Source organism: Chiroxiphia lanceolata, chromosome 29 (genome assembly GCF_009829145.1).
Source record: "Chiroxiphia lanceolata isolate bChiLan1 chromosome 29, bChiLan1.pri, whole genome shotgun sequence".
NCBI classification, from domain to species: Eukaryota; Metazoa; Chordata; class Aves; order Passeriformes; family Pipridae; genus Chiroxiphia; species Chiroxiphia lanceolata.
The window spans coordinates 248,780-270,447 of record NC_045665.1 but is presented as its reverse complement, the minus strand read 5'-3'; the positions used below and the strand labels follow the sequence as shown (position 1 = coordinate 270,447).

Below are 21,668 nucleotides of genomic sequence, written 5' to 3'. Positions count from 1 at the left end.
GCTTGGCCCTGCTCTAAAAACTCCTGGGGATTTCTGCTTTTCTTGCTCCCTCTGTCTGCTTCTCCCTGCCTTTCTCAACCCTCTTGGTAGCCTCCTGTATTTAAACGCCCTCACAGCCCCGTCAGCGACGGGAGGGATGATCTGCAATTCCTGTGGAACTTCTTGCAGCCGCTCTGAAGGACCTGTGCAATATGAGATTTTGGGTCATCTGCATTTTCAACAAGTACTTCCAGTAAGGTGCTGCAGGACTGTAATGGAGCAGGATCACAGCTGTCTCACCTTTGATCTGGATTTACAAGCACCTGGAGGATGAACAACGTGGCTCCAACAAGAAGGAATGTTCTCCAGTGCAGTGACTCACCTCCTGTAGCTCCTTCCAGCATCCCAAAACTATAATCTTTCTGTATCTGTGCCAACTCCTTTTCTTGCTGCAATAAAGCCTTTCTGCATTTAAGAAAACCCTGGAGATCCAGTTGTTTTCTTGCCTGTGTCCCTGTTTTACGTGAATACACGTAAAGTGGTGAGTGGTGACATCCTGAAAGGACTTTCTGTCCCCAGAGCTGGCAAAGTATTTGCACCTCGAGTTCTGTGTCCTGTTCTGGGCCCCTCATGGAAAGAAAGAAATCGAGGGGCTGAAACATGTCCAGCAAAGGGAACAGAGCTGGGGAAGGATCTGGAAAATCAGTCCACTGAGGTCCCAGTAAATACACTCTTCTGTTCCCTTTTACCCCCCAGAAATGCAAGAAATGCCCCGGTTTCTCCCTTTCATTTACTTAATTAAACTATTACCAGATTTAACTATTACAGATTTAAGGTTAAATGTGCTGGTTTTACCTGGAGTGGAGGTAAACTTCAGCACAATAGGGCTGTAATGGTCTTTATAATAATGTTGCAAATATAAAAGAATTAGTCCCAGACCTGCACAGAGAATACAGAAAACTGTTCAAGTGAGCAGAATATCGTCCTATTCCTGCAAGCCAAATTCAGTGTTCTTGTTCCAGAGTTCTTGTCCGATATCAGGTCACGGGCAGTGATGGCTCATGTCCTAATCACACCACACTGGCCCAACAGCAACACCGAAGCATCTGGAGGTTAATTACTTATTTCCCACCAAGCCACAGCCTGGAGTTGTAGGAACACGCAAATCCAAAGCCACAGCTCAAGTTTCTTGCAGCTCCAAAAGTCCCTGTTTCCAGCCTGAGGAGGACAAGCCTCCACAGGCAAGTCCTGAAGCAAACCAAGTTAATAAATTTGTCACTGTTTGCTGCTATGGATTTGAAGATATTTCAGAAACAAAGTGGAAAATAAAACCAGGAAAATGCAGGATTGATGCAGAATAAGTTTTTAATACGAGTGAAAGGCAGATGTACTTTATAAAGAGACCCAGAACAGAGAGCCCACATTCCCAAAGAGGCCTTTACACCCTGCCCACCACCCAGCCAGAGCTCAGGCTTTGTACATCGTCGCAAACAACATCAGAGCCGGTTTCCGAGGACTGGAGCACCGAGGAGAAGCAGTTCTAGGTCAAGGGGAGACTCTGGGTGGCAGGAGCAGCAGCAGACACCGAGCAGAACGAAGAGGGATCATCGCGAGCACCTCGAGGGCAGCGCAGAGCTCTCGAAGCCGCCGCGGAGGGCGGGCGCTGCGCCCGGGGCCCTGCACACCCTCTGCTGCCGAGGTTCTCCATCAACCCCTGCTCGCCAGGCTTGGGCTGACCTTCCCCCGAGGGCCGTCCCGGCGGGCTTCACCAGCTGTAGCAGCCCCCGTAGCCGTACCTTTGGCTGTAGCGGGAGCCGTAGGGGTAACCATAGCGGCCCGAGTAAACACCGGGGTATCCACAGCAGTCCCCGGAGCCATAGAAGCCCCGGTAGCCACCGTAGCCGTAGCAGTCCCCGGAGCCGTAGAAGCCCCGGTAGCCACCGTAGCCGTAGCAGTCCCCGGAGCCGTAGAGGCCCCGGTAGCCGTAGAGGCCCCCGTAGCCGTAGCGGTCGCCGAGGCCGTAGAGGCCGCGGTAGCCGTAGAGGCCCCCGTAGCCCCGCAAGCCGCAGGGGCTCCCGCAGTCGTAGCCCCGGTAGCCACAGGGGGAGTAGCAATCGTCGTCACACTGGCCCTGGAGGAAGGTCATCTTTGTGTGCTGGAGGCAAACCTGGCGGCAGGGAGGGAGGGAGAGGCCGTGAATATTCCCGTCAATATTCCCAACGGCAGCGACAGAGCCCGGAAACTCCCTCAGGGGTCGCACGAGGCCGAGGGCAGGAGCAATGTTGTGATCTCTGCTCCTCCTTACAGCCCATTTCTGGGATTTTATCCACAGAGTGCCACAAACGTGCTGGGGTGGAAGGGACCCCCCAGGACCATCGAGTCCAGCTCTCAGCCCTGCACAGGACCCTCCCCAAGAACAGAGTCACAGGATCTGCCAGGTGGGAAGGGACCCACAAGGACCATCAAGTCCAACCTGTCTTTAAACTATTTGGTTTTCTCCCTTTCTGTGATTGGTGAAAACCCTGACCATGGAATCACCTGTTACAGACCAAAACCTTGCTGCTGATTCAGGATTTTTCTTAGAGAATATCTGTTAGGAGTGGACAACCCTAAATTTCTTTCAGGACATCAGCTTTGCACGGAGCTCTGCATTCCCAGCTCCATCAAGGAAGTCTTCAAGCAAGCCCAAAGTGATGTTTGGGTTCATCCCTCCAAGTGCCACTTCAGTGATTTCCACCCATTTTAATTTGCATCTGAATGTGCTGACAGCACACACAACAACCTACAGAGCATTGACACACCTGAGAACACCTGTCCTGCCAAACAGACCTGCAGATCTCACTTTAAAGAGGAGATTTATGGAAAAAACCACAGAGGGTCATGGTGGGGAAACCCATTTCTATCTCTGCTGCCCTAATAATCCCTTATCAGGGAGCCTCAGGGACCAACAGGACCCGTTTCACTCCCAGTTTTAAAACTTGAACCCACCAACTCCTGCAGTGCAGCTCAAACCTTGAATTTCAGAGAAAATCCTGGAGAAATCTTAAATTTCAGAGCAGCCCCAATCCCAGCACAAATCACTCAGGCAAAGTTCCCAATCCCTGTGAAGGAAGGAGGGAAAACTTACCGAGTTCACCGGGAGGAGGAAGGTAGAGGAGCTGCTGAGGAGCCCAGAGCTCCCAGTCCTTTTTATACTCCCTGCTGGCCCTCCTGGCTTATCTCAGACGCCCTGAGTGTTCAAAAAGGTTTGGAGCCTTATTGGTTGGAAAACAAATTTGCCTGTACACGTCATATCTTCAATTAATGTAATTTTCTTCATTGTTTGGGATTATTAGTGTGTTCCCAGCCTCCCATATGGCACACGTATTACAGGTTCCTTTCATCTGCCAATTTTCTGGGCCAGCTACATTCCTGATACCATTTTATTGTCTCCGTTGTGAAAACTGAAGTTTATTTCTGTATAATATAAAAGTCATTTCTGCCTTCTCAAGGACATTGGAGAGAGAGAAATTTTCAGTATAAAAGGAAAGCTTTTCCATGTATTGGATATTTGTTTTTCACTAGAAACTGATGCAACACGACACAGGTTTTTCATTTAAAGGAAATGCAAATGTAGATGTAGGAATTTTATATCAAACTTCAGCAACTCAAGGAAAAACAGCCAGAACCATAAATAAATCTTAATTCCATTCCTTCAAAATGCTCATGAATCAAAGTCATGTTGCTGCATGAGCAGAAAGAATGTTTTCAACAAAAATTATGACTCTGGCATTGTCTGCAACACTTTAATTCACTAAAGGGCTTGACCTCAGCACAACAACGTGGAGAATTCAGGTATGAACTTGATGTGGAAATAAAAAAATCATAAAGATTAGCACTAAAAGAGCTCTAAATGCTATTTTCCAAAGAATCACATCCATATTTTTTCCACAAAGAATCAACCACGTGCATCCAACTCCAGGAACACCGGAGTTCATGGCAGAACTCCTTGTGTGACCTTCACCTAATTCCTGGCATTAATTTGAATGGAAAATAAGCGTAATAATGAGCAAACAGGATGTTGAGGCTTCCTCAGAATTTTGAATACCAAAGCACTTCATAAACACTCATTAATGTTTTCAATTTGCAAAGTGTTGCAGGATTTAAATATTAATAGTTTGTCACCGAAAGACACCTCCAGATTTAATAACACGGTCACTTCCAAGACACTTCAAGGTCTCTTCTTGTTTCCAAGTCCCATTAAGGTGCTGCTTTTGTTGTATGAAAGTCAAAAACCATCCCCCCCCATAAAAATGTTCTAAAATAGGAAGGGATATTTGGGAACGTTCGCGGGGCAGTTGGAAAACGTCTCTGACGTTGCTGTTGTAGAACCCGAGACCAAAATCCAACAGAGCTGCTGGGAAGGGATGAAGGGACGCCCCCCAGGGTCACTGGGAAGCAGGCAGAGGTCAGGATGATGCTGGGAAGCTCCAGCCCTCCTCGGCACACCAAAGCCGAGCCTCTTCCTTTGGTCCCCAATTTGTTGCACCACAGGACGCAAAAGCCAAGCCAACGGAGCAGCCACGAGGCAATTGCGCAACGGGCAATGGTCTGAACGTCTCCCCAAATTATTGCCAGCCCTCCAACCACAGGGAATTGCCTGCAATTTTCCCAGAGATTCTCCTCGTTTCGAGATTAAAGAAATTCTGGAGGGGTTACGCACGTGTCGCGACGCCGAGCTCGGCAAATATGAAAATCGGTGACTCCGCCGACGTCAACCGGAGGGACAAAGGGTCTGATGAGATATCCTGGATAACTCTGGAGCTCGGGAGGGTATAAATACAGACCTCCGAGCCCGGAATTGTATTCACTCCTCTCAGCCACTCAACTGCTCCCCTCGGTGAACCGGGTAAGTCCATCCCAACTCTACTCTCATGTCTCTGTGTTTGTCCAAATATCTGTGTGTGCTTGGATATATATAAAAATATATATATTTATAATTAAATTTATATCTATAAAAGGTACTGGTGTGTCCATATATATGTGACATATGTAATGTGTGTCTATGTACAGGTACAGACCTTCTGTAAGCAATTTCTTGTCATTTCGGAGCAAATTCCAACCACAAAATTCCCTGCAATCGCAGGGAATTCCTTCACTCAAACTTTTTTGCTCTTCTTTCCTGTGCCTATTGAATATTTAGGCTTTAAAGCGCTGAAAACTTGAAGTTTTCTACCATAATTTTGAAGCCAAAAGTGATTTCCAATTCTGGATTATATTTGTGTATTTTTCTTTAGTTTTTTAAAATTCCGAAGTGGGAAAGTTCAGTTGGCAAAAACCTTCTTTTCCATGTTCAGTCAGCGATTTCCAAAAGCTGAGGGGGAACAAATTAGAGAAGTTGTTTGGGATTTGGGAGATTAGAAAAATAAACGAGATAATTAGGAGGATGAACACAGGAGGGAAGGAGTTGCATCTCCTTCCAGCCTTTCCTCCTGCTGTCAGCAGCCCATAAACCTCATTTCTGGGTGTGTTCCAGGCTCACCAACATCAACAAACGATGACCTTCTACAGGGACTTCTGCGATGACGGGTGCTACTCCCAGTTTGGGTACGACGACCTCTCCGGCTTCAGATTTGGGAGGCCCTTCAGCTACTCCTGGGACCAGTTCCGATATGGGAGCCCCTACGGCTACAGAGGCTTTGGGAGCCTGTTTGGGAACAGGGGCTTCCTTGGCTACGGGGGCTATTACGGGTACGGGGACCTGTCCGGGGGGGGGTATGGATATGGATATGGATATGGATACCCCTTCTCTCGCTTCGGGGGCAGGTTCCTCTGAAGCAGGAACAGCAACCAAGGACTGAAATGCAGGACAAGGACTCACGGCTGATTTCTGGGGCTGAGAACCCCCAGTGCCCACCCCCTGGCTGAGTTCAGGGGGACACGTGGGTGCCAGGCTGCCTGAAACTACTCCACGTGTAACTATTCCATGTGTAACCACTCCATGTGTAACCACTCCATGTGTAACCCTCTCTAAGTCTCCTGTTTCTTCAGCTGTAGCTCCAAAGGGCAACCTGAATTGCAGCAAGAGCTGAGGCACCTTCAGAGCATGTTGGGGGAGTAGAGCAAGACCTTGGGTGTGAGTAAAGTGCCTTTTAGTTTTAATTCACAACCCCTTGGTATTGTCATAGTAGTAGGAGTTCCTGCGACCACTTTGCTCAGCCTTTAACTTCACCCAAGATGACATCCAGCAGAGAAGCTCCTGTTCCATGTCCGTGCTGTGCCTCATCTGACAGTGAACGTGACTTCCGAGCAACTCTGTGAGCAAGAAACTTGTTCTGTGCTGTCAAACTCCATCACTCCCACCAGGAAAAGCATCACCCACCATCAGAAACTCTCTGCTTGCTGAAGACCCTTTTGTATCTCTGCAAACTTGTTCTTTCTGTAACTCACTGTTTCTCATTTTCATTAAAATTACTCTGTTTAGCTGCATCAGTTGTCTGGTCTTCTTCTGTCTGGGCTCACACACCACTTAAAAAGGACCACCAGCCACTCCAAAGAGCCATGGAAGAGGAGGGAACTCTAGACTCCAGATGTTGGAGACAATCACCACATCTCCACCTGGATTGCTCCTGTCCTGACTCATTTCCCCAGGTAGGAGGAAGTTCTGCCTTAACTATCCTGTGACCTTGGCTTGCCCAAATTCTTCTCCAAAAAGAGGCATCAGCTGGCTGACTGTACCCCCAAACACACACTCCTGGAGCAAAGCTGGGGGTTGTGTTTGAGCAAGAGATCTCAAAAAGCAGGAGATTGAGGGGAAGTCTCGTGGTCTGCCAGGGCAGGAGAGCGGTGACACTCAAGGTCAAAGACACCTGAGAGAAAAGACCAAAGGCAACCAAGCCACGATCATCTGCTGGAGGGATCATCTCCTTTGCAAACTGAACAGCCAGGTTCTTCAGGGAGTTCCTGCCAGCCTTTAGCATGTCACCCTAGGAGACTGAGGAGTCTTGATTTAGATTTAGAACACCAAAGATTATAATCTGGCACAGAACAAGGTGGTTCAACAGGCAGAGCCCAGACAGGGCTGCTTGGATCCCCTGCAAGCCCAGTTACACATCAAAGGCATCACCAGGAGTCACAAATCTTGATGCAGAAGTGACTGTGAGGGGCCACCTCTGGGCTGACTTCCAGGGGATAACCATGGCTACCCCTTCTCTTCCCATGGTGGCCTCCTGCAGAAGCACTTCTGCATTCCAGAGCAAAGGGTCAAGAAAAGAACTAAGGGAGGAGATTGGAGAAGCACTTTAACAGGGCAGAAAACCAGGGACAGTCAGCAGAACAGTCCCCAAGCAGTAAATGCTGTTCCTCCAGTCCAACATCCATGTCACTGATTTCCCTTAAATTCTTTGCCCTTGAACTGGATGGCAGCAGAGGATGAGCCCCCACAGCTCCATTTCCCTGTCTGAGACACAGGGCTGGTCTGCTGCCTCAGAAACCACCTCCTGGTGTCCTAATTTGAGCAAGACAGACCCAGATCAGGGTGCCCCAGGAAGAGGGTCAGCATAGGAACCTCCACCCAAAGCTGCCAGCAGGGCACGTCCGCAGGAAATCAGAGCAACCCTTTGAAACTGCAGAGCTATTAAGAGATGCTCAGTAATCCTTCTGCTGGCTGCTGTCAGCACCAAAATGGGCTGGGTTCCCCAGGGAAAACATTAGGAAATGGTGGAGTCTCCCAACACCATAAATCCAGCTTATGTCCCTGGGGCCCACAGGGCTTTTCCCACCGGCACCTGCGGAAGGGCCTCGGCAGCAACGCACAGGAACAGAACAGGAACAGAACCCGGAAAGCCAAAGGTTTGGGTGGAATTCTCAGCCCGCCCCGGGGTCCTCTGGCCCCAGTTTAACCTCAGTCCCTGTCCACGTTTGCCAACCCAGCATTATTTATGGTGGCTCTTCCCCTCCAATGTCCCCCCCCAGCCCGTTCGCTTCCGACGGCAGGAGCAGCCCCCACCCAGAGCCCGGGGAACACGACCCACAGGTGGTGATTTCCTGGCAGCCCCAGCCTTCCCAGACCTTTCACCTGCCTTCACCTCCCTCCACCACGCTGACCTGGAGCCACCCGGGTGCCACCTCACACCCCTTTTTGCTTTGAAGATGTCACGGTTGTGGCTCCCCCTCTATGCCGGGGGTGTCCCGAGGCAGCTCCCTGCAGCCTCCCAGCCAAGCAAGCTCAGCCCCCCAGGGGTCCAGGGAACATCCAGGACCTCCTCCTCTGCTGCAGGTCAAGCTTATGGGAACGTTGGGAGCCAACACAGGGAGGAAAAGCAATTTTTCACCCCAGATGCCCTCGCAGGGTGCTCTGCCTTTAACTGGGGCTGCATCCCTTTCTCACCCATTCATTCAAGCACATCAGGCTGGTTCAGGGAGTCCCATGTCTTTGTGGAATTCCAGCCCAGCCCACTTCCAGGGCCCCCCAAGCATCAGCCAACAGCACCAATGCTCATTTCCCATGGATCTGTCCCAATATCTCAGGAAGCTTTGAGTTCCCCCCCACATTCCAGTGGTGCCTGAAGAGCATTTTCCTGGGTTTATGTCATAGAATCATGGAATGGTTTCAGTTGGAAGGGACCTCAAAGGCCAACTCATTCCACCTCCCTGCCATGGGCTGGGTCACCCTCCACTATCCCAGGTTTGCTCCAACACAGCCTTGGACACTCCCAGGGATGGGGCAGCCCCAGCTTCCCTGGGCAACCTGTGCCAGGGCCTCCCCCACCTCCCAGGGAACAATTCCTTCCCAATATTCAACCTAAATTTCCCCTCTGTCAGTCTGAACCCACCCCCCCTTGTCCTGTCATCCACTTCCCCATGAACATTTCCTCTCTGACTTCCTCATAGGTCCCTTTCATGAAGAGACTAAATCTGGAATTCTTTCGTGTCCCCAGGCTGAAGAAAAGGTGGATGATTAGAGGAACTTTGTTCCTGGCTGAGATATTATCATAACAGAGGCAGCTGCCTCATTTAACTAACAGAAAACCACCTCTGTAATTTCCTGAGCACCAGTCCCAGCAGGATGTATTTACTGCACTGTGGGAAATTTAAATGCACCTTGGGAGCAACCCACACAGGTGATGTCTCAGGACCTGCCTCCAGCACAGAGATTCACTGCAAGACTGAGAATCCCTTTTAAAGGCTAAGCCTGTCCTAAATGAGAAATTGGGCCCCTGAATAGTGCCCAAACTGGGCTAATTTTTCAAATTATTTCTCAAGAAGTGCAACCTTTAAGGAGAAGGGAAAGTGGGACATGATACAGGAAAAAAATGGCCTTGTTGGAAGCAACGAGAGAAACAAGATTTTCAAAATTCAGCATATTTAGATGAACATTGTTAACCTATAATTACTGTTAACCCTGATAATTAGGTTCCATAATGAACCTAACAGACATCAGCAAATGCTTCTATCTTAAAAAGACATTAAATCTGCTTAGTAAGATACTTGATATCTTCAGTCCTCAGGGCAGTTCACATGAGTAGTTTTTATGGCAAAAAAGAATAAAAGAGCATCATAAACAGTTCCCAAAAAAACCACATTGGCAAATTTTCCTCATTTTACTGAATTTGCTGCTTTGTGATAACTGAAGATCTCAAAATATTCCATGAAAAGTGCAACTGGAGCGGCCTCAGCAAACTGTAGCTCATCCCCAAATGCACCATTAGCATGACAATAAAGGTCCCTTCCTCTGGCTTTGGAGGTTTGGGGGATTTCTCCTGTGCAGGGAAGGGTTTCTGTGGCTGGGGAGAATCTGGTTTAATCACCTCCTCCAGAACTCACCACCAGCCAATTACACACCATTACAGTGCCCAGACAGCTTTGTTTTCCTTCCACAGGAGGACAATAATTCTGCACAGAGTGACTGCTCTGAAACAATCCCACATTCTCGGGTCACCCTGCAATGCTTAATTACCCTGGTTCTATTATTAACAGACCACATAACATTTCAAACACAGCACAGCGTGGAAAGTTTGGGAAACCTTTATTATCAACAGATTCCTGAGGAAAGTGATAATTCCTGCAGGGAACATCACACCCATTTCTGCACACCCGGTTTCTGCTGTTGCCCTTCACTTTAAGAAAGACACTGAGGGGCTGGAGAGTGACCAGGGAAAGGGAATGCAGCTGGGGAAGGGGCTGGAGAACTCCTGAGGGAGCTGGGGGGGCTCATCCCGGAGAAAAGGAGGCTCAGGGGGGACCTTCTGGCTCTGGAATTCCCTGACAGGAGGGGGGAGCCGGGAAGGGGTCGGGCTCTGCTCCCAGGGAACAAGGGACAGGATGATTGTTGTAAAACACTGAGCAGAGCAGTAAAGCCAGAAATTTAATTTTTACCCTCAAAAATAGCTGCTCTCACATAACATTTGGCTGCAGACCCTTTTTAGCAATGCCAACCCTGCCCATCCATCTACTCCCTTGTGTCACCACCTGGCTGGGGAGGCTGAGCCTGAGGACACCGAGGAACAGGGGCCAGGAAAGCCAACGCTGAGCAAAAAGCTCCTCAGAGCTGAGCAGGACCAGAAATGTGGGAAGGGAAGGGACACCCATGGCCCAGAGCTGCTGTGCCAAGGAGGTGCACAGACAACCCACTGCCAAATCCCTCAGGAACACCTTTATCCTGCTAGGATCAGGCTGGTGCAGCAGGACAAAGGCAGCTGGGCGGGGAGGAGAGGAGGGAACACACACACAGAGGCCAACAAGGTGTTGCAATGTCGTGTTTAATGAGGAAGAAGCAGCTGATACAGAGGCAGGACTACAAAGTCCAGGTCACAGATTGCCCCCAGCCCGTGGTTTGGTGCAGGATGACTCCTGGAGTGGCTGATGGGGACACTCAGCCCTGAGCACCCAGCACAGACACCACAACCCCTTTTATCCACCAGGAGCCAGAGAAAGAGTCTACAAAGGGATCCAAAGAGGATCTCGTAGCAGATCCCTTTATGTTGTCACAATCACAGAAGCACAGAGTGGTTTGGGTTAAAGACCATCTCATTCCACCCCAGCTGGGGTTAAAAGGGACCTTAAAGATCATCCCATTCCACTCCAATGCCAAGGGCAGGGACACCTTCCACTAGACCAGGCTGCTCAGAGCTCCATCCAGCCTGCCCTTGAACGCTTCCAGGGGTGGGGAATCCATGGAATAACCTGTGCCAGGGTCTCACCACCCTCCCAGGGAAGAATTTTTTTGTTATATCTAATCTAAACCTATTCAAAGCCAGAAAGATCCCTACGAGCCCCCAAGGAATCAGCAACACAGTCCACAGCACCAAGAATAGAGCACTTGGAAAGACAGGAAGGCTTAGGAAAAAGGAAATCAGGCAGGGCAATCTGAGAAGGACACAAATGGATTTTTGGGGTGTTCTCAACACCTACAGATGCTTTTCATGCCCCCCAAACCCTCAACGCTCCCGGAACGCTGGGGCTCAGCCACGTCTCTGCACCCCGCTGGGCTTCTCCTCTGGGCAGAGCCCCTGGGTGGGTTTAGCAGGGCCTGCAGCTGCCCACGGGGTACCCCCGACCCCAGCGGGCCCCGCCGTAGACGTGGGAAGCGCCGGGGGTGCGGGCGGCCCCGAACCCAGACCCGACCCCGACCTCGGGGGCTCCCGCGGACCCCACCACGCTCTGCTGGGGGAAGGTGCTCAGGATGGGCCCGGGGAAGGTGACCACCACGGGCGGGGGGTAGATGACCACGGTGGAGTCGGGGCACTGCCGCACACACGGCTCGTTGCAGCTCTCGGCCACGGGCTGGGGCGCGGCCGCCCCGCAGGGCGAGGGAGAGCCCTCGGTGCAGGGGCTCCGGGACAGCACCATCGCCAGGGAGGGAGGGTCTCAGGGGATCTGAGGAAGAGCAGGGACACAGGACATCAGTTCTTATCAGCTGCGCCCTCAAACGTGGTGAGGAGAGGCTGCAAAGAGGCTCGAGGGAAAGGCAGAGCTCTCATAGCTCATCACCCAGAAGAAACCTATAAATCTCATGTTGAACCCCAAAAACCCTATAGATCTTATGTTGAACCCAAAAAACCCTATAAATCTCATGTTGAACCCAAAAAACCCTATAAATCTCATGCTGAACCCAAAAAACCCCTATAAATCTCGTGTTGAACCCAAAAAACCTATAAATCTTATGTTGAACCCCCAAAAAACCTAAAAATCTTGTGTTGAACCCAAAAAAACCCCTATAAATCTCATGTTGAACCCAAAAAAACCCTATAAATCTTGTGTTGAACACATCTGGAAAGAGCCTTCGTGAAATGCTGATTCCAGGATCACGGAATATTGTGAGTTGGGAGGGACCCACAAGAATCATGGCGTCCAACTCTTGGATCTCCCCCAGATCTGCATTTACCAAAGCCAGTAGATGAACGCTAATTTATTCATTTACAGAATCATTAAGGTTGGAAAAGACCTCTAAGGCCATCAAGTCCAACCTCTGACCCATCACCACGTTATCAACTAGACCAGAGCACCAAATGCCACGTCCAAGAAACCTTCAGACTGATCCCAGAACATCTGCACAAGACTCTGCCTTAAAACTACGCTCAGGCTTTGTCAGGAGAGGAATTCAGGTGTCACTTACCTACAGCACAAGGGAAGAGCAGAGAAATGATCTGCCAAGATCTGCTGGGGAGCCCTTTTATACTCACCCTCAGAGTGCCCAGGGCATGAATCACCCACGGGCAGAACGTCCTGATCAATCTCTGAGCACGTTTCTCTGGAGATCCAGCTCTGGTAATGGACGCCAATTGGTGTAAATAAATCACTCTTTGTAATTATCAGTCTGTCCCTGCGTGACCTGTCCTTTACTGCCTTCCTGGCCCTGCTATTTCCCAGCTTTATGTGGAGGGGACACTGCATCTCGTGCTCACGTGGTTCATCCCTGATGTGTTCCCTGAATGGACTCGTTCCTGGGCAGGTGACAATGAGCCTTTTTCCTGGGTGAGAACACACTCAGCTCAGCCCAGGAGGAGCTGAAACAGTGAGGGATAAACTGTGCTCTGGGTTCTGTGTGAAATCAGATTAATCCAAAGCCTGGTCAGGGCTCTGGCACTGACAGAGCTGCAGCCCCAGAAAAGTCAGGGCAGCTCTCCCAGTTCGACGCCGAGCACACGCTCCTCTAACACGTTTTACCCATAAAAAAGGGAAGAAGGGCAAGAGCACATTTTATATGGAATTAAATGCCCTGCATTCGTGAAACTGCAAATCATGGCTGGATTAGGGGGATGGCAAAAAGGCCATAAATAGGGTGTGGCTGAGGCAAGACCTCGTCAGGCATTTTTGCCAGTGAGTCGCTTCTCCAATTAAAAGAGCACCAAAAGCCACTGTAACAGCAACTCTGTGGAACAACAAGTGGAAGCTGCATTCTAGAAGCCCAGCTGCTGATGGAATGCAGCTGCTGGTGTGGGGTTATCATCCTGTTAAACATCAGCAAGAGCTGCTCTGACACTCAGCTGAGTCAGCAACCGATGCCAAGGATGGCAAGGGTGACTCCAGAGGTCCCTTCCAACCCCAGCTGCTCTGGGATTCTGGGATGTCTCAGCAGACTGGCAGCAGAATGACTCTGAGGGCAGGACTGGACCCCCTGGCACTGTGCTGCTGTGCAGCTGAAACCTCAGCCCAGATTTCCACAGCAGTGGGAAAACGTGGGGTGTTCTGCCAGTTTAACTGCACACTGAGGTTTATCTTCACCCTGTCACAATGTCTGGGGATGACAGAAGAGATCTGCAGCTCCTCTGGAAAACTGGCTCTGCATTTTCTACTGTGGAATCATGGAATGGGTTGGGTTAGAAGGGACTTTCAGGACCATCCAGTCCCACCCCCTGCCATAGGCAGGGACACCTTCCACTAGCCCAGGCTGCTCCAAGTCCTGTCCAACCTGGCCTTGGACACTTCCAGCCACAACTAATAACTGAAGATAACCATGTGTTGAATGAGAATTTCAACATGTGCTGAGATTCAGCTTAGACTGGGCAGCGATTTATCCCCAAAGTAATTCCCCAAACACATGGGAATTAAACACCTCATTACCAGTTTTAGCCAGCTGAAGATAAAACTAAATGTTAAATCCTATATTAGAGATTTATTAATAATTCAAAGTCAAGATCTTTCCTCCAGTGTGAGAGAAATCCCCACTGCTGGGATTTGTTTTCTGCAGAAAACTGCTCGGGGTTCCCGTCACTGCAGGGTGGATTTATCTGAACATGGAGATTAACACTGACAACAATCACACCAAGGCTTTCAGAGCACATCAGAACAGCTCATTAGTGCTCCACACAACCGGGGCTGGCACGTGGATGGTTTTTAACGAGGGTGTTATGACTCCAACCAGGATGAGTCGTGGGGTGAACGGGAGCCAGGACTCAGCAGCTCAGGAGGGAAGACAACAGAATTGGGCCTGTGTCAGCTCCACTCCCCAGGTAAAACAAGCTGAAGAATCAAAGCCCAGCACCCTAAAAACTGACGATGCAAAACACAAAAATCATCCATCAAGATAAAACCTTAAAGGACCAAGGGAGAGCTCGACACGGGAGGAGGGAGCTCTCTGAAGACATTATTTGGGTAAACTGTTCCCTAAAACAGGCAGGTACCAGTGATCCAATGCATCCAAAAAAACCCCAGAATCACCAGATCCCAGAATTATTTAGATCAGAAAAGACCTCCAGGATCATCGAGTCCAAACTCTGCCCCAGGGCAGGGGGGTTGGAATGAGATGATCTTAAATGTCCTTCCCAACCCAAACCATTCCATGGGAACTCCATTCCCCCTCAGAACACACAAACCTGTAGTACATTCACTAGGGAGGTAAAAATCAGGGAGGTAAAGCACTGCCTGCACCAGAACTTCTTCTAAGGAGATACTCCGAGCTGGGAAGGGGAAAAAAGAATAAACACAGTGGCAGGACCTGTGTGAGGGCCTGTTCTCACCTCACAGCTCAGCTTTGCTCTGGTGCTGAATTGAGACAGCTCAGCTTTGACAAATGAAGACACCTGAGCTTTGATAAATGAAGACACTCCTGACAGAGCTGGGATTGCACAGACAGCTGTTTACACCCCTCCATAAAACAAGAGTAGCACTGACGGGTTATTAAATAACACCTTCCCAACAGGACCTCTTCAAACTGCTCACAAATGCTCATTAATGTTTTCCATGAGCCAAGCTCAGCCCCGGGATGAGCAATGCCAGCACTCAGCCAATTTACAGGCTGCGTCTCAGGACATCAAAGGCTCTTAATTACATCACAGTCTCTCTGCTGATGGACGAGGACAAGGCACAGGGACAGGGAGCAGCAGCACAGCCCCAGCTGAGCCCTGGGAGCCGGGCAGGAGCTCTGGGGATGGTCTAGGGTGGGATAATGGGAGCACTGGAGAGCTCTCCCTGCTTTGGGGTCACTGGGATGGAACATTTTGCAAGGGCAGGTGGTGGCTCCATTCCTCCCTCTGCAAAGCCACGTTCCCCAATGTCCCAGCTCCTCATCTGCAGGAAAAACGGAGTGAGAAGCTGCATCTCCCACTCCCTGCTGCTGCCTCTGGACTGTCAGGCTGCAAAAAGCAGCTTTGAGAGGAGAGGGATCCATTTCCTGATGGAACTAATGAGGTCAACGGAATAAAAGGCAGCTTTTCCGTCTCCCATAAAGGTTTAAAATGAAACCAACCCTGGGGTGTGAGGTGTTTTCCATGGGATTTAGGGATAACAAAGCATTAACGAGCACAAATGAGTAAAATAATTACAGCCAGTGAAAAAGTGGCATAGGAACAAATTCCCCCCAGTAGCTAATTAGGATCTGATCCACAGTGGCTCAGGTTTTCCGTGGTCTGAAGGACTATAAAAACACCACATAAAACCACCCTTTTCCAAGCTTTCAATCCAGTTCTTACTCTCCACTGCGAGCTCGGTAAGTTATTTGCCTCCTTCTATTTCTAACTGGGAAAATAACATTTTGTTGGCACTTTGAACTGGAAACTGAACCCTGCAGAAATATCTGACACTGGGAATTAAGAGGGATGGTTTTTCAGAGGTTCTTGGGTTTGTGGTTTGTTTGGGATTGGTTTTTCTAAAGGCAGAGGCAGATACAGGTTTTTAAAGCTGAGCCTGAGATTTACAGAACCTCACCCAATTTGGGATGTGGATTCCACTCTGCTCTGGCCATTTAGGTCCCCATATCTTTAATTTGCTTTGTTAAAATTGAATTTTACATTTCTCCACTTATTTTAGTGGTTCAAGTGACTATTTCTGTTGGCAGCTGAACTTCACGATCCAGATCAGAGACTGGGGTGGATTACTGATAATTTTTATCTGGAAAAGGCTTCTGCCTGTCTGAGACCCCTTTTTGTGCACTTTTTGGGGGATTCTTAGAAGAGTTACTATTGCCTCTCTCTTACAGCAAGAGCCAGGTTTGGATCAGCCTTTGACAGGCTGGGAGAGCTGGGAATGTTCAGCCTGGAGAGGAGAAGGTTGTGTGGAGAACTCAGAGCACCTTCCAGGACCTGAAGGGGCTGCAGGGAAGCTGGAGAGGGATGTTCCTCAGGAACTGGGGTGACAGGACAAGGGGGGTGGGTTCAGACTGACAGAGGGGAAATTCAGGTTGGATATTGGGAAGGAATTGTTCCCTGGGAGGGGGGGGAGGCCCTGGCACAGGTTGCCCAGAGAAGCTGTGGCTGCCCCATCCCTGGAAGTGTCCAAGGACAGGTTGGAGCAACCTGGGCTGGTGGAAGGTGTCCCTGCCCGTGGCAGGGGTGGAATGGGATGAGTTGTCCTGTACATCTGCAGAGTCAACTGCCACCAAATTGCAAGGTGCAGATGCCCCAGAGCCATTTGCTGGTGCTGAGGAAGCTGATCTGCAGGCAGATTTTAAACTGTTATTAGGAAATCCAAGGTCTCAGCACTTCCCTGTGCTCAATCACATCCTTGGAACGGACTCCTTGGGTCCTCCACGTGTGGCAGAGAGAGCTGGGATGTCCCACAGCTGGGCAGGGATTACCCCTCTGTGCTGGGCACTGGGGAGGGCACCTCGAGTGCTGTGTGCAGGTCTGGGCCCCTCAATTCCCATCACATGATTTGCAGGGAATTCCTGCACTTTTCTCCCCTACTTGGCCCTTTTAGGTTCATTTCTCCCCCAGAACTGTGTCTTACTCCAGGTTCCAACACAAGCAGCAGTTCCACACCCCAGATTTGCAGGGGGTTCCCTGACTCCTCTCCCCTGATTTGTTTTCCAGGCCCATTTCCCCCCCCGGAACGATGTCCTACTACAGGTACCAGTACAAGCAGCAGTGTTCCTTCCCGGCTGGAATGAAGTGCCCCCCGCCCGTGTTCCCCCAGCAGTGCCACCCCCCCGGGCTGGTGAAGTGTGTGCAGTGCCCAGGGTGTGCCCCCACGGCTGCCAAGGTGTGCAGCGTGAGGAAGACCCTGCAGAGCCCTCCCTGCTCCTCGGGCTGTGTGGAGACACACGTGGTGGAAGGTCACTCCTGCTCCTCCTCTTCCTCCTCCTGCTGCTGCAGCCCCAGGAGCCTCAACCCCTGCACTGTGACCTTCCCTCAGCCCCAGGGGCTGGGCAGGGAGCAGCTCTGCCTGTCCCAGTGTGGGCAGGTGGGCGTGAAGAGGTGCCCTCAGGTGTGTGCCCCCACTCCTCAGGTGTGTGTCCCAGCTCCCAAGGTGTGTGTCCCCTCTCCTCAGGTGTGTGCCCCAGCTCCCCTGTGCCAACACAGCTCCTACCCTTACTCGTACCAGTGGTCCAACAGCTACCAGTACAACTGTGGGCAGCAATAAACCCCTGGGAGGTGCCCACAGGACACCCAGGGGGTGAAGAGCCAGACTCACCCTCGCCAGCTCTCGGGAGCATGACTCTTCTCCTGGAACCACCAGAGCTCTGGGGCATCCTGACACCTCTAAAACCCAGCCCTTAGTGAATCCTCTCTGTGTTATGCTCTGTATTAGGTTTAGAGGTCTCATCTCTTCCTATCTTCAGTCTCTTGCCCACCCTGGGCCAGGTCTCAGCTGCAGGAGGACAGTTCTGTCCGTGCTGTGTAAAGGAGGTGTGAGTTTTACCAGGGCACAATCACTCACACAGATGATGTTACATCAAAGCAGCCCCAGTGCCAACAAAAAACGGGGCCTTTCCTGCTCGTCCTGCTAAGAATAAACATTTCTTTCTGCTCTTGACTTTGCACCAGAGGAAAATTTGTGAAGAAAATGGGGTTTTTTTGCCCAGGGAGGTGATGGAGTCCCCACCCCTGGAGGTGTCCAAGGAAGGACTGGCCTTGGCACTGAGTGCTCTGGGCTGGGGACAAGGTGGGGATGGGGCACAGGGGGGACTTGGTGACCTTGGAGGGCTTTTGCAACCTCAGTGACTGTTATTTAAATCCCGCACTTTGTTTTCTACACCATCAACAGAAATAAGACAACAAATGCAAAATGGGGGAAAACAGAAACTGACTTTCAAGGCAAGGGGGTCTATTGTGTGAAGCAACTCACTCTTGAAGCACTTGCTGCTTAAACATCCACCTCTGATGTACCAGCTGGAAGTTTCTTAGTCTGCATGACTTTATTCTCTAGGGTGTATCCCCAACATCTCACAATAAAACCTCTACTGCATCAAACCATTTGCTTTCTAATGGGGTTGGGTTTTCCCCTCCATCCCTTCTCACACTTGACTCGGAGCTGAAAATCCCCAGCCAGGATCAGACAAGCTCCAATTCCAACCTGGGCCAGGAAAACTCCCCAGCTGCCCACAGAGGATCTCCAGACAATTCCCAGAGAAGCTGAGGCAGCTGTGGGATGACAAACCCAGGGAATCACCAAGTCCCAGGCACTGGAATTGTCAGGGCAGAGCTCCAACCCCACGCAGCTCCACGTGTGGGACAATGAGCTCTCACAAATGGGGGTGTTCCCACCCCATCCACCGCGAAATCCGGATTAAATTTCCCCTAAATCATTCCTCGGGCACTTGTCAGCGGCACCGCAGCAATTCCTTTTGCTCCCTCGTGTGGCCGATGGATTCGGGGAGCAGGAGGGAGCCCCAGGCACAGACACTCCCAGGGCTGAGGGCTCCACCCCGAACTGCCCCAGGCTCCGGGGGAGCCCCGAACGCCCCCAGGTTACAGCAGCCACACGAACAAAGGACCTTCCTGCTCCTCTCAGGATTCTTCACCCGCACCTTCACGGCAGTGGTCCCAGAGGTCCCAGTGGTCCCAGGGAGCCACTGCTGCGTGTTCATCTGAGGAACTTCTCTGGTCGAGAGCTCATTGCCTCCGTTCCTCCCTCCCTCTGCATCATTCACCCAACTCTGCCGAGCTCTCCCACTCCCAGACAAAAGTATTGCAACCGAACTCGCAGTGATTTGCATCTCAATGCGTCTGGGAAGGCAGCTGTCTGCTCTCTCAATAAGCTGGGAGGCAACCGCCACGTTTCTCATTATTCCAAATTAAAAAACAAAGAGGCTGTGTATTTAGAGAGGCATTTAGAGTGTCTCTGCCTTTCAGAAACCTCTGTCGAGCTCTCAGGGCTGTCTGCAGAGGCAGACAGATGCACCGAGGGGGTTAAAGTCAAAATGATGTGTGGTCTGGGTAGGCCAGCCCAGGGAGACTGGGATTATCGGGTCAGAGCTGTGCTGGAAGCAGCACAGGTCCAGCAGCGAGGCCACCCTGCCCTGGGGAGCTGCACCTTCACCCAGCCCTGCCCTGGGGGTCTGGGGCTGAAAACAAACAGCAACTCAGTCACTTAATGCCAAACAATGTTATATGAGACCCCTCGCATTGCCCAGAGAAGCTGAGGATGCCCTGGAGGTGTCCAAGGCCAGGCTGGACAGGGTTTGGAGTCACCTGGGAATAGTGGGAGCTGTCCCTCGTGGACCGGAACGAGATGTTCGATGTCTCTTCCGACCCGAAGCGTTCCCTGGTCCTGCAGCTCCATCCCGCGGCCGAGCAGGGGCTGAGCCTCAGGAATTTGTTACCTCCTGTCTCCGCCCCCGTTCCCGCACAGCTGGAGGTATTTGGGATGAGCTGATGCGTAACAGGAGCTCAGCGGCGGCTGTTTGTAATTAACTGCTGATTAACGAGCCCAGCCCAGCCCGAGCTGTGGGCGCAGCCCAGGGAGGAGGAGATGGGCAGAGGAGCCCTTGGCACGCTCGTGGAAGGGCTGGAGTTCTGCCGGGAGCTCGGAAGGGCTCAGCCCCCGGTTTCTGCCGTTTAAAGAGCCAACATTTCACCGCGGTTCTCTGGAAGGGGCCTTAAAGCTCATCCAGTGCCACCCCCTGCCAGGGGCAGGGACACCTTCCGCTATCCCAGGTTGTTCCAACCTGGCCTGGAACACTCCCAGGGATGGGGCAGCCACAGCTTCCCTGGGCAACCTGTGCCAGGGCCTCCCCCCCTCCCAGGGAACAGTTTCTTCCCCATATCCATATAAACCTCCTGCCCGTCAGTGTGAAGCTATTCCCCCCTGTCCTGGCACTCCAGGCCCTTCTTCAGATGCCCCCACCCCGTGCAGAACATCATATTTCAGATGTCTCCTACAAAACAGGCCAGGGTTTTCCTGTCCTTCAGTGAAGTAACCAGGAATCAGCTGTTAGGGAGGGGGAAATGCTCCAACATCCTTAAAAATTGTGATGCTCTGGAGCCACAAGGCTTCCCCTGCTCCCAGCTGTCAACCTAAAACTGGTGCTGGGTCTGGTGGGCTCTGGGTCCTGATCCAGGGAGCTGCATGGTCAGCAAATGCTCCCTGAGGGGGGCCAGTGGAGGGGGTCCCCTCTGCTGGTGATGTTGGTGACATTCCTTACTCCAGCTGTCCTCCCCTCAGTGCCAGACCAGCTCATCTTGGCTCGGGCTCAGAGCCTGGCCAGGCCTGTGGGGAGTTCCCAGGCAAACAAATCACCAGTCGGATGTGACTCCTGCCCATAATGAATGGAGCAATTAACACTTTCCATTCGATGCCTGGAATTGGAGTGGGCTGGTGCAAAGCAGCTGAATAACGCGGGGAGGAAACTGCCTCAGTGTCACAGGGAAGGAACTGGGCAGGTGACCCACTAAGGGCTGGGTGGGACAGCAAAACAGGAAGCGATGCCGTTGGACTGGCCGGGCCAGGAGCAGCTCCCTCTTCCCAAGGAGCTGGTCCCTGTCCCCCCGGATCCGTGCTGGACACTGGAATCGGGCTGGCTGTGACGCAGCTGGAGCCCTGCTGGTGCCCAGGTGACAAATGACACGTTTGCCCAACGCCAGCCCTCCTGGCATCTCAGAAATGCTCCCTGAGGAGGAGAGAACGGGGGAAATGCCCACGAGCTGCTGTGGGTGGGCCCCGGAAAACTCCTGAGGGTGAAGAGAAAAGGTTTGGTGCAAAGCAGGATAAAAAGAAGGACTTGCTCCAATATTTGGGAGCGAAACAACACGAAACCACAGGGGTTTGTTGTCCCTCTTTGTGAGGTTCTCTCTAGGAAGAACTTGAAGTGTTAAATTATAGAATCACAAAATGGTTTGGGTTGGAAGGGACCTTAAAGACCATCTTTAACCATATTAATCATATTAAAGGTCATATTCCAACCCCTCTGTTGTGGGCAGGGACACCTCCCACTAGCCCAGGTTACTGGGAGGCAGCGGAATTCTCTCCTGCTGTGCAAATAAGCTGGGAAAAAATGCCAGGCCTGGCTCTCCCCACACTGCCCCAACCCAGGAACAGCTTCATTAGAGCCA

At 51.2% G+C, this 21,668-nt stretch overlaps 4 protein-coding genes across 7 annotated transcripts; 2 read left to right on the top strand and 2 right to left on the bottom strand.

Moving 5' to 3' along the window:
• Positions 1-1,326: 1,326 nt before the first annotated feature.
• Positions 1,327-8,257, bottom strand: LOC116799809 (keratin-associated protein 6-2-like). 4 transcript variants are annotated; one of them, XM_032713191.1, is made up of 3 exons: positions 8,065-8,257; positions 3,107-3,989; positions 1,327-2,146 (listed from the first exon to the last, which is right to left on the bottom strand). In XM_032713191.1, exon 3 carries the CDS (start codon positions 2,123-2,125, stop codon positions 1,745-1,747), a length of 381 nt encoding a protein of 126 aa, XP_032569082.1. In that variant the 5' UTR covers positions 2,126-2,146; positions 3,107-3,989; positions 8,065-8,257; the 3' UTR covers positions 1,327-1,744. The 4 variants fall into 4 exon arrangements, with proteins under 4 accessions (XP_032569082.1, XP_032569083.1, XP_032569085.1 ...); XM_032713192.1 differs by having other exon boundaries at positions 3,107-3,208; XM_032713194.1 differs by lacking the exon at positions 3,107-3,989.
• Positions 5,452-6,437, top strand: LOC116799812 (keratin-associated protein 19-2-like). The gene has a single exon (XM_032713198.1). It carries the CDS (start codon positions 5,516-5,518, stop codon positions 5,792-5,794), a length of 279 nt encoding a protein of 92 aa, XP_032569089.1. The 5' UTR covers positions 5,452-5,515; the 3' UTR covers positions 5,795-6,437.
• A 3,221-nt stretch (positions 8,258-11,478) lies between the features above and the next one.
• On the bottom strand, positions 11,479-12,801 carry LOC116799811 (claw keratin-like). Its single transcript, XM_032713195.1, has 2 exons — positions 12,575-12,801; positions 11,479-11,835 (listed from the first exon to the last, which is right to left on the bottom strand). Exon 2 carries the CDS (start codon positions 11,806-11,808, stop codon positions 11,479-11,481), a length of 330 nt encoding a protein of 109 aa, XP_032569086.1. The 5' UTR covers positions 11,809-11,835; positions 12,575-12,801.
• A 4,428-nt stretch (positions 12,802-17,229) lies between these two features.
• On the top strand, positions 17,230-17,757 carry LOC116799597 (small proline-rich protein 2B-like). The gene is made up of 2 exons (XM_032712842.1): positions 17,230-17,385; positions 17,623-17,757. Exons 1-2 carry the CDS (start codon positions 17,230-17,232, stop codon positions 17,755-17,757), a joined length of 291 nt encoding a protein of 96 aa, XP_032568733.1.
• The last annotated feature ends 3,911 nt before the right edge of the window (positions 17,758-21,668 follow it).

Excerpts from the sequence above, each read along its gene's own strand:
- LOC116799809 (XM_032713191.1), bottom strand. The coding sequence starts at position 2,125 with ATGACCTTCCTCCAGGGCCAGTGTGACGACGATTGCTACTCCCCCTGT.
- LOC116799812 (XM_032713198.1), top strand. The coding sequence starts at position 5,516 with ATGACCTTCTACAGGGACTTCTGCGATGACGGGTGCTACTCCCAGTTT.
- LOC116799811 (XM_032713195.1), bottom strand. The coding sequence starts at position 11,808 with ATGGTGCTGTCCCGGAGCCCCTGCACCGAGGGCTCTCCCTCGCCCTGC.
- LOC116799597 (XM_032712842.1), top strand. The coding sequence starts at position 17,230 with ATGTCCTACTACAGGTACCAGTACAAGCAGCAGTGTTCCTTCCCGGCT. Across the intron at positions 17,386-17,622 it reads CGGCTGCCAAGGTGTGCAGC|GTGTGTGTCCCAGCTCCCAA; the intron begins GTGAGGAAGACC and ends CCCACTCCTCAG.